The sequence below is a fragment of the Glandiceps talaboti genome, chromosome 18 (assembly GCF_964340395.1).
Source record: "Glandiceps talaboti chromosome 18, keGlaTala1.1, whole genome shotgun sequence".
Taxonomy (NCBI): Eukaryota; Metazoa; Hemichordata; class Enteropneusta; family Spengelidae; genus Glandiceps; species Glandiceps talaboti.
This window is the reverse complement of record NC_135566.1, coordinates 20969530-20982508: the sequence shown is the minus strand read 5'-3', so window position 1 is coordinate 20982508 and position 12979 is coordinate 20969530. Positions and strand designations below refer to the sequence as shown.

The following is a 12979-nucleotide window of genomic DNA, read 5'->3' as shown; positions in this document are numbered from 1 at the left end:
TATAGTAAACAGTCTATCTATAGTCTTCTGGAGTAATGGGCAAAAATTTATTTTTACAACAAATATGGTTGCCCTTTGGCCATTATCTAGAAGGCCAAGCATCAAAGTGATGTATAGTATCTGACATTTGTGTCAGGTTTGGTTGAAATCAGCTTGTGTCTTTCAGAGATACAGGTAAACACTGACAGACAGATAGACAGGCATGACCCAACATAGCAGCCTGCTAGGGAGTAATTACTACAACTAAGATTGGGTTTATTACATGGGTCATGTTGATGGACACACTCATTGCAGACCTTACTCAGTGGTCACACTTTCATTGAATCAACTGGTAAGTGGCAAACTTTATAATATACAATAATATAATACTGTTTTTGAGTAAATAGAAAATATGAGTTTAAATTCTTTGCCAGTCAAACAATGTGAGCAAACAGAATGACTATATTGTTACATGAATTGTAATCACAACTTCAATATTGCATTACTAGTCTATAGTCTTAGAGCTGTTGCAAATTATTAAACCCTGTTCAATACCTTATTAGCATCAAGGACTAGTATTTTATTTGATGATTGATTTGAAAGTTTGCAAATTATCCACACCCCTTCATCAAAGGCACAAATAGGTAGTATTTCTACAGGGAATGTTATTCTAGTTCACTGTTGTAATACCATGAATAGCACCAAGAAAGATATCATTATCATATCAGCCACAACTGATTGGTTTGTATTTGGAATCCCACATTACTACAGCCAATAGAGCAAATTCATAATCAAACATACTTTACAAGAATTGCAATATCTTTGAGTCATATGCATGTATGTATGGGGACTCCTGGCCATGGCAAGGACCTCCTTGAATGAATGAGGAAAAAGTTTACCTCAGTTTTTCTCAGCAACTGCATGTTGTGTACGTGATTATGAAATCATAACAGGACTCTCCAGAAACCCAAGTTTACAAAAATGCCTGATTTCCTGCAGTGACATTCTTCTTCAAGTGATTTCTGAATCAGTTTTGTTTTGAAAAAGATATCAAGATATTAAAAGAGAGAGTGTAAGAATTCCTCAATATTATAAATATGAGATAATTAAGGCAAAACTTGTCTCCATAACTCTACAAGTAATCTTGACTAACAACTACACTACATCTACAACTTTTTTTTCTGAAATGATTTTTTACTGTGTGTCGGCAAGATAAAAATTAATCTTAAAAATGATATTATAAACATATTTTTACCCTCTCCAAAATATTCAAAATGCTGTCCAAAATAAATAGCTCTCTTTCATCAATTTAAATTTAACAGCCACATTTACATATTAAAATAATACGAATAAATTAGTCATTTTTGCTACATTTAGTCGGTGAAAGCTGACCTTATGACACAACTGTGACATCTGACCTTATGAAAACATTAAATTATGAAATATATATTTCATTTTCATGTTACAAACACAACTATGATACCACAAGCTTTCTACACATTACTCCTGTAAAAAGCTAGAGAAAATATACTCATATCATTTGATATGAGAATCTTAACATTTTGTACTCAAATATCCCAAATTTTATATAAATGTAAGAAAGATATACATGTCCAACATTTCAAGTATATTCATATAATTATCCATACAACATAAACAGATTTCCCCTAAAATATTGATAGAACTATTCTACATTTTGTTTTTTTCATTCAGCCACCCTACCCACAATTAAAACAACAAACAATACAATAAATCATCTGATTCATTGTAATGTTGTTCAATTAATTTAATATATTATTTGACTAATTATATTATTAATCACTTTATGGAACATATAAAATTCCTGATGCCTTTGGATATTTTTCAGATCTAAGTTTGAGTTGATCTACACGTCAAGTGCACTAACTAAATGCTTCCTTCAGTAACTTCTAGTCAGCCTGAAATTGTCAAGGTTAAACCTTCTTGGCTTATACAAGTCATGTGATTTGTATATTTTGAATAATTACATGTGCCATTTCATTAGTTAATACAATTATTATGCACATGCATTCACATTTTGAAAAATAATTTAGTTGCGATAACCATAAAAGGTCATCATTAGTCATCTATCTATAAATTTTACAAAACTATAGAATATTTCCACCCCTGACCACTTCCTGTTATGTTACAAAATATTGTCAAACTTCTTAAAAACTAGTTCAAATACTGAACTCACAGACAAAATCAATCACCATGTGTACTAAAACTTATTAATGTGGTACACAGGTGTAATCTGATACGATAGAATCAAAATTTGTCAGTCAAAAATTAATCTGACCAGCTACATCACATCTGAAGTAGAAAAAATCTACAAAATTCAAGTTCCAAAGGAACATGTTTTAAGATATGTAAAAGGAGGCTTCGTATCTATTTGCATAGCTACCTATACAGTTGAAATCACTGTAACAAGATAGTCAGAATGTACAGTCAATAATAAGACTAATATATATATAGACATCTTCTTACAACTTCACCCATTGTCTATTTCTTATATTTCTTTATACTGAAATGTATCACCATGTGACAGCAGCTAGCTGTATTTCACAGTCTAAAGTCAAATAACACACCTTGTCTCTCAGAATTAGGAAATGATTATTATTCAAAAAATGCTATTCTGGAATATGTCCCTTTCAGCAGTTCCTTGAGTATTAAAAATAAGTTTGAAAATTCCCAGCTGTACATTTGAATACTATCAGTATATCTTGATAACTATATTAACTAAATTTCAAAGGTCACAAGGCACCCGCATTATATATTCTGAAGGCCATGTTTCCAGTTTGTCAGCCTCCTATATAAAAATTCAAATTTATACAATTATAACATATATGTCCAACTTTGTCCATTTGACATTTGGAGGTACTAGAAATGTGCCCTGCACTATATGTTGAGTATCCTCTGGTGAAAATGTTGTTGCATATCAGACGCATTGCACTACTGCTAGATACAGACGGTACAAAGCTATGTAATAAAACTGAACACCACTGAATTATGTGATGGGCAAAACATGCTTTCAGCAACTAAGACTGCTGATTAGTAGTGGTATCACTGTTAACTATCAAAATATGGAAATATGTGAATTCAATGCATTTTTTGTGTTACAGTGGTCTGTCTGTACTGTATAAAGCTACATGTAGATGCATTCTGTGACTCCTCAGTAGTCTTTTAATGCACACATCCAGGACATTCTGCACACACTCTTCTCTGTCACTCTTTGCCACTCTGCTACTTGGTGAGGTTACTATGACAACATCAAGGCAGTTTTATAAGTAAGGCACTAAAGTCTGTCATTGACACTCAGTACTATGTTTATCCCAGGCCTTCATCTGTAATAAAACCAAAAACATCAAATGTACATGTAATCAGGAAAGCAACTTGGATAATTATCAATACATACCGGTATCTTTGCGAAAACGTGAACTGGCACATGTCAGATTAAGAGATATTGATGCACATGCACACAGACACAGACTCAGACACACATGCAAAGAATGCAAAAATACCTCTGAGTATGCAACACCAGTACTCACACCATGGGTTCTCTTCTTATGACATATTTATCTTAAACAGTAGCCGTAAAATTTAAAACAAAACCGATTTTGTGAACAAGGAACAATCATGTACTCATTTGCACATCTTTTACATACAGGTATTAATTTTTGGTATTGGCACTGCCATACAATAGTCAGGATGCCAAGGTCCAAAAAGTGGCTTAAAACAAGAGTTACCATACATGAGTTGAAGTACAATTTTTGACATCATATTTGGTTAAAGTAATATCTGAGCCTTCAGAAAACTGATGTTGCCCCTCTGGATTCTCTTGCACAATCTCACAGGAGGCAGTTTCCATGGTAACGGTGACATAGTTTTGAAGGATGCTAAAACATTATAAAACATCATATCTCAGGCTCTAGAAGTGCTATAATCATATTCAAAATATGTGTATATATGTTTGGGGAGACGGGCAACTCAGTTGATCACATGACCTTTCTGATCAAAGGTTAAAGTCATGGTCAAAATTCAACCTTAGGTCATCTTATTTTTTCTACATTTTTATTAAAACTCTGGCAGAAAGTTTTATATAACTAACATCAGACATAGTTGTTATAGCTGAAAATCAGTCATAAAAATAGCAAATGATATGGTCTTTCAGAAAAAATACAGCAAAAGTCTATTTCGAGATGCTTTATTACAAAATCCCGTTATCAAGACAACTGATATCAAGATCCGTAATTATGAAAAATACTGAAGATCTCAAGGTCCCTAGGTGCTATAGATGTGACGAAAGTGTCTGTATATGGGTTTTAGGGGATTGGCAACTCAATGAACACATGATCTTTTTATCCAAGGTCAAGGTCATAGTCAAAATTCAAAAAATTGTACTTCAAGCCGGGTAATACTTTTTCAAGATTTCAGCCTTGGCGCCCTGACTACAAACATCACTTGTGTGTGTACACATCAAGTAATCACTCTGGTAGGTAATAATCATTTATGTATGTAGTATTGCCCAGTAAAAGTACAGTTTGTAGTATCAGTGCAGTAAGGTCGTATCTGCTATACAAACTATGTGTACCACTGTGTATGTTGATGTAGTCAGAAATAAATCAGGTATTTTCACCTTTGGCCATGCAAATAAGATGAAATAGATCCTACAGCAAAACCAATCCCTTATGAAAATTAGCGAACAAATGCATTTGTTTTTAAGCACATACGCGTCTTTCAGGTTGTTACACACTTTTTGTTGGTTCATAAAATATTTCACTATTTTTCTTGACCATCGCAAGTTCTGTAGTATCAAATAACTATGCAAATTAGTCGTTTACCCATCACATAACTATGCAAATTTCACTGCAAACAAGTAAACAACACTTCAACTATTTTCCGTATGTAAACATAATCAATCTTGATGTTTACTAAATTGAATGTATCTTAAGTATTTGGTATTTTCAACATTTCCACTGGATACTTATACACTTCTATGAAACATTTTAAAAAAGTGAATTCATTACTGTAGGTCATTTTAAACTGATATCTGGCCAGGAAAGCAACTTAAAACACAGATTTGTGTCAGCTGCCTGTGAACCGGACACGAACACCACCGCTATTGATAGTGATTAGAAAATAAAGGATACAATAATGAAACTACACTGTATTAGTTCTACTAGACAACTAAGAAGTGTACCCTTCCAGTCAGTTTTCAAACGATTTGGCAAGTTATAATTCAGAGATATGCCCGTTATTCTCTTACATACATCGACGAACTTGAGTTTTACGCTATCGCTTATTAAAATACAGCAGCAGAGTATTAAACCCGAATCACTCATGAAAATAACTTCTGTATGCCCTACCATCCATTGTGAAGCTGTGGGGGTTCTGTCATATTATACTGCTGCAGATACGACCTTACTGCACTGATGCAACAAATTACGAATGTTACCTGACATTTAGGACTACAATACCATTGTTCTTTACTTGAAGACAATGTCTTACCTGACATTTAGGACTACAATACCATTGTTCTTTACTTGAAGACAATGTCTTACCTGACATTTAGGACTACAATACCATGTTCTCTACTTGAAGACAATACTTACCTGACATTTAGGACTACAATACCATTGTTCTTTACTTGAAGACAATGTCTTACCTGACATTTAGGACTACAATACCATTATTCTTTACTTGAAGACAATGTCTTACCTGACATTTAGGACTACAATACCATTGTTCTTTACTTGAAGACAATGTCTTACCTGACATTTAGGACTACAATACCATTGTTCTTTACTTGAAGACAATACTTACCTGACATTTAGGACTACAATACCATGCTTTTTTACATCCTGAACATAGGAATGAGGCTTCTTTGTTGCATAGAACACAGCTATAACTTTCTGAATCTTCAATTTCTGCAACAACGTGCTGCTGCAAATTTAGTGTTTGCTGTGGCTGCTGCGGCATCAGTTGCTGTTGCTGTACCTGCTGCTGCTGAACTTGTTGCTGTTGTAACTGTTGCTGTTGTTGTTGTTGTTGCTGCTGCTGCTGCTGTTGTTGTTGTTGTTGTTGTTGTTGTTGTTGTTGAACTTTATCTTGCTGCTCTGAAAGTTGTTGTTCCTTAGCATTGGCACTGGTAGTAGCGTCATCATCTAAAACAATAACTTCACTTGGAGTAGTGAGTTTCACTGATGAAACTCTCCTCCTGGGTTTTGTCATACATCTGTGGCCTGCCTGCATATTACCAGTGGATTGTGAGTGTATCCCTGCCTGCATATTACCAGTGGATTGTGAGTGTATCCCTGCCTGCATATTACCAGTGGATTGTGAGTGTATCCCTGCCTGCATATTACCAGTGGATTGTGAGTGTATCCCTGCCTGCATATTACCAGTGGATTGTGAGTGTATCCCTGCCTGCATATTACCAGTGGATTGTGAGTGTATCCCTGCCTGCATATTACCAGTGGATTGTGAGTGTATCCCTGGAACATCAGTGCATGTGTTGAGATGTGGGCTAATATTTGTAACTGTATTATTCACAGATGGGGTAGAAAGTGCTCTGCTTGTCTCCAAAGTGGTTTTCCATGCACCAGTAGGACTGATTCCAGGTTGTGGTGTTGGCTGCTGAACCATCACTGCTTGTCTTTCATGATCCCTTTGTGCCAGCAAGTGTGCCATACGTGAATGTTCTTGACCAATACATGTACCACTTGCAAGAGCTGGCATGCTACTGCGCCTCTCATTCAGCTGCCCACTGTTGGTAGGATGTGCTCTTTGTACTGTATGCTCCATGGGCTTTACTGGAACTTGCACTTGTTCAACTAGTCTGGGCATATTAGCTACGTACTGCTGTTTCTGAGGAATTTGTTGTTTAACAAGTGTTGGGTCACTGACACGTCTTTGATGGTATGCAATAGTATCCACTGGTTGTGGCATAACCTCAGAATGCACCTGTCCTATATGCTCTGTTGATTTAAGTGTTTGTGAATGCAATATCTGCTGTTCTTTCTCTTTAAACATCCCATAGATATCATTTAGTATTTTCTTCACCTGCAAAGTTTATCAGACAAATATCAGACATTATACCCTGCACAAGCCAAGTTAATGTCTTTGAACAGAAAATATGGATGACACTGATTTTTCAACATCATGACCACCCAACCCAAGTCAATGTCAATGTCAATGGTTTGTGGTACTTGAAATAACTGTTCCAAATCATCATTATTTCCCTAATTTTCATAAATTTGCATGAAGAGGTAGAAGGTATAATTATATTATTCCCCAATATTTCCCTTTATTCAGCCAGAAAGTACTCATGACATACCAGTGTTGTAACTACGAATTACAATACACATACCAGTGTTGTTACTACAAGTCACTATGAGTAACAATACACATTGGGTCGCTATGAGTCACAATACACATTGGATCAGAATGGGTCACAATACACATTAGGTCACTATGAGTCACAATACACATTAGGTCACTATGAGTCACAATACACATTAGGTCACTATGAGTCACAATACACATTAGGTCACTATGAGTCACAATACACATTAGGTCACTATGAGTCACAATACACATTAGGTCACTATGAGTCACAATACACATTAGGTCACTATGAGTCACAATACACATTAGGTCACTATGAGTCACAATACACATTAGGTCACTATGAGTCACAATACACATTGGGTCACTATGAGTCACAATACACATTGGGTCACTATGGGTCACAATACACATTAGGTCACTATGGGTCACAATACACATTAGGTCACTATGAGTCACAATACACATTAGGTCACTATGAGTCACAATACACATTGGGTCACTATGAGTCACAATACACATTGGGTCACTATGGGTCACAATACACATTAGGTCACTATGAGTCACAATACACATTAGGTCACTATGAGTCACAATACACATTAGGTCACTATGAGTTACAATACACATTGGGTCACTATGAGTCACAATACACATTGGGTCACTATGAGTCACAATACACATTAGGTCACTATGAGTCACAATACACATTAGGTCACTATGAGTCACAATACACATTAGGTCACTATGGGTCACAATACACATTAGGTCACTATGAGTCACAATACACATTAGGTCACTATGAGTTACAATACACATTGGGTCACTATGAGTCACAATACACATTGGGTCACCATGAGTCACAATACACATTAGGTCACTATGAGTCACAATACACATTAGGTCACTATGAGTCACAATACACATTGGGTCACTATGAGTCACAATACACATTAGGTCACTATGAGTCACAATACACATTAGGTCACTATGAGTCACAATACACATTAGGTCACTATGAGTCACAATACACATTAGGTCACTATGAGTCACAATACACATTAGGTCACTATGAGTCACAATACACATTAGGTCACTATGAGTCACAATACACATTAGGTCACTATGAGTCACAATACACATTAGGTCACTATGAGTCACAATACACATTAGGTCACTATGAGTCACAATACACATTAGGTCACTATGAGTTACAATACACATTGGGTCACTATGAGTCACAATACACATTAGGTCACTATGAGTTACAATACACATTGGGTCACTATGAGTCACAATACACATTGGGTCACCATGAGTCACAATACACATTAGGTCACTATGAGTCACAATACACATTAGGTCACTATGAGTCACAATACACATTGGGTCACTATGAGTCACAATACACATTAGGTCACTATGAGTCACAATACACATTAGGTCACTATGAGTCACAATACACATTAGGTCACTATGAGTCACAATACACATTAGGTCACTATGAGTTACAATACACATTAGGTCACTATGAGTCACAATACACATTAGGTCACTATGAGTCACAATACACATGAGGTCACTATGAGTCAATACACATTAGGTCACTATGAGTCACAATACACATTAGGTCACTATGAGTAACAATACACATTGGGTCACTATGAGTCACAATACACATTAGGTCACTATGAGTCACAATACACATTAGGTCACTATGAGTTACAATACACATTAGGTCACTATGAGTCACAATACACAGTAGGTCACTATGAGTCACAATACACATTAGGTCACTATGAGTCACAATACACATTAGGTCACTATGAGTCACAATACACATTAGGTCACTATGAGTCACAATACACATTAGGTCACTATGGGTCACAATACACAGTAGGTCACTATGAGTCACAATACACAGTAGGTCACTATGAGTCACAATACACATTAGGTCACTATGAGTCACAATACACATTAGGTCACTATGAGTCACAATACACATTGGGTCACTATGAGTCACAATACACATTAGGTCACTATGAGTCACAATACACATTAGGTCACTATGAGTCACAATACACATTAGGTCACTATGAGTCACAATACACATTGGGTCACTATGAGTCACAATACACAGTAGGTCACTATGAGTCACAATACACATTAGGTCACTATGAGTCACAATACACAGTAGGCCACTATGAGTCACAATACACATTGGGTCACTGAGTTACAATACACATTAGGTCACTATGAGTTACAATACACATTAGGTCACTATGAGTCACAATACACAGTAGGTCACTATGAGTTACATTACACATTAGGTCACTATGAGTCACAATACACATTAGGTCACTATGAGTCACAATACACATTAGGTCACTATGAGTAACAATACACATTAGGTCACTATGAGTCACAATACACATTAGGTCACTATGAGTCACAATACACATTGGGTCACTATGAGTCACAATACACATTAGGTCACTATGAGTCACAATACACATTAGGTCACTATGAGTCACAATACACATTAGGTCACTATGAGTCACCATACACATTGGGTCACTATGAGTCACAATACACATTAGGTCACTATGAGTCACAATACACATTGGGTCACTATGAGTCACAATACACATTAGGTCTCTGAGTCACAATACACATTGGGTCACTGAGTTACAATACACATTAGGTCACTATGAGTTACAATACACATTCGGTCACTTATATGAAGAACAAACATATTGGGGAATAATATCTAGTATGCATATTTCATTTATTTACATGGAAAGCAAATGGGTATTCAGAGAAATAACTGTTACATTGCTGTTTTAGTGTTTCTGGCTGACATTTAAGTAAGTACGGTGACATCAATGATACACTGACTGAAAGGTTAAATTCTTACCTCTGGCTCATTCTTCTTTTTCAGCTGATGACTGATGGCATTGGAATGTGACACGGAGGTTACTGGATATGGAGGTGGCCTCATTTCTCTCATCTGGGAAATAACAATAATAATGATAAATAAAATAAAAATAACGTCAATGGCTTTGCAGCATAACTATATTTGGCTGTCTTGTTGCTAGGAATATTTGTATACATTTTTGGAATCTTTATTCACTTGCCTACCCTTCTCAGTTTTCATCTTTGCAATATAAACCATCATTTGGCTGTTACTATGGGCGTGGTCTTGTTGCTGGTCATATTTGCATACATTTTACATCACTGCTCACTTACCTACCCATCCCTATTGTTATCTTTGTAATATACATAATCATTTCACAGTTGTTATGGGCATTTTCATGGTTGTAGGGCCAGTTTGGTCAAAATGTTTTGAACATAACTGCAGAATAACCCTCCAGAAACATCCCCACCAAGATATTGCTGCCTTATTCCCCATACAATTTTCAAGATATAAGTTTTTGACCAAAATTGAGATTATTTGCATATTGCCAACGGGATCATCATGTTGCAAATACACCTTCATCTGCACATTCCCAGATGCATCCCCATTAAGTTTCAGCCTAATCTGCTTAGCAATATTGGAATGATAAAATTTTGACAAAAACAATGCATTTAAGCCCTAATTTGCATATCACTGATGGGATCATCATGTCATGAACAATTCTTAAATCTAAACACCCCTAAGAAAGCCCCAACCAAATTTCAGCCTAATCTGATCAGTAGTTTTGGAATTATAGATTTTTGACCTAAAAAGACACATTTTTAGCCCTAATTTGCATCTCACTAACAGGATCATCTAGACTGTCAACAGTCATCTTGACTTTGTAATTTAACTTTAATACTATTGTTGCTGCTGAAATTAATAGAATTAAACACGGTGTGTGCACGATCTACGATAGGACGTTCCATAAAGTCAAGACGACTGTTCTAACCCACCATACTTTCATTTCTATGAATTATTCATGAGTGCCCTCAGCTATTTGCATAACAAAACAAATGTCACATTTTTGTGTGCACATGACTACACATGCTACACGTACGTGATGCAGACCACATGGATGACCGACATGTCGACAGGCAGGCCTAAGGTCATTTTAAAACATGCATTACGTTGTTCATTCACATAACTCACGTATACAAGTTTTATAGCCTCAGTAAAGAATGTTCAGTTCACTTCAGGGATAACGTTAGGAAAAAGTCACATGCATGATTGCGCGTCAACAGCTGTTAGGCTGTCCACCATGATTATGTAAATTTTATGTTAATCATGAACCAAACCTGACTCGAACCAGAATCTGAATAGAACATCTTCAACCTGGATGCCTTGTTAACCACTAGGGGGCGTTTTGGAGTAGACTGTACAGACGCTAGATTATATTTTAGGTGTTCGAATCTTCAGTGAGTGAGTAGCGTGAGTTCTGTATAGTATACTGTACATGCGTACTATTGTATGTTATAGGTTATGTATTTGCACACAATTAGTATTTAAATAAAACATATTTCAGAAGGTTTTTAAAGAATATGACAAAATATAATCTGTGTTTGAATACAGGATCATCATGTAATGAACAATTCTCAATCTAAACACGTACCCCTTAGAACATTCCCACCAAATTTCAGACCAATCTGCCTAGTAGACAGTAGTTTTTGAGTTTAAGATTTTTGACCAAAAATCACATTTTTTTTACGAAAATTACACACTGTAGTAAGATCATTTTGAATTGAACAATTTTCCAACTAGACACCCAAGGCAATATACCCACCAAATATTATGGGAATCAGTGTAGCAGTTTTTGACTTTAATTAAGTTGTTCACACATCCACACAGACAGACAGACAGACATTTTGCCATGCCTATAGCAATACCAAACCTTATATACTAAAAATTGTAAAGTACTCAGTCGCTTCATTATTGTATACATGGTCACATTTAAATATTGGTTGATGTACCAACAATATAAATCTAATACAAGAATCATATTTTTTTAAAAATACCATGAATATTAATTAGCAACTTACTAATTAATGGTTTTCGGTAATAAGGCTATATCTCAAGAATACATGCTTCAAATTCAATGTAATTGTTCATACATTTGCGAAACCAAAGCGCATCTGTCCTGAAAATATTATCGATGTAACTTTTAGTTTTGATAAATTATTGACACATTTTCAGTAATTAGTCGTGAAGGCGACACAAAAGAAAGTTGTTCAAGAAACATTGTCTAAACTGGTGTGACGATGCAAATTAAAAAAAAAAATTGTTCATGATTAGTTGTGCAGTTGTCTTCCCTAAAGTAGCAATTTATGTAGGAGAGTTATTTTGTGTTTATCTTTGGATCTGCAGTCTGCATTGACTGGACAAACACAAGAAAAGCGGGTATTTAAGTGATGCACACTGACCAGAAACAATTCATTTTTTTCTTGGCCTTAAAAACTCCTACAGTGATAATAAAATAGTGTTTTTCAATAGGTTTACAATGGGTTCACAAACAGGTGAAATATTTATCATCGTTTCAATTTCGTCTAATATGGACTTATCATTTTGAAATTTCACACACTAATGTGCAAATGAATAAAGAGAAATCACATCTTTTTAGATTTTTGATTAGAAGTTTGGGAAGTATCATACTGACCTAGCACCATATCCTTTTTACCGTGT

General features: G+C 35.5%; 1 protein-coding gene across 1 annotated transcript in view; it reads right to left on the bottom strand.

Annotated features, from left to right (window-relative positions):
* Positions 1 to 3208: 3208 nt before the first annotated feature.
* LOC144449823 (uncharacterized) overlaps positions 3209 to 12979 on the bottom strand; it is a 129670-nt gene continuing 119899 nt past the window's right edge. The window contains exons 8-10 of the mRNA XM_078140396.1: positions 10262 to 10354; positions 5821 to 7059; positions 3209 to 3341 (exon numbers count right to left, since the gene is read on the bottom strand). Coding sequence (XP_077996522.1) covers positions 3303 to 3341; positions 5821 to 7059; positions 10262 to 10354 — 1371 coding nt within the window. The 3' untranslated portion in view covers positions 3209 to 3302. The remainder of the gene's footprint in view (positions 3342 to 5820; positions 7060 to 10261; positions 10355 to 12979) is intronic.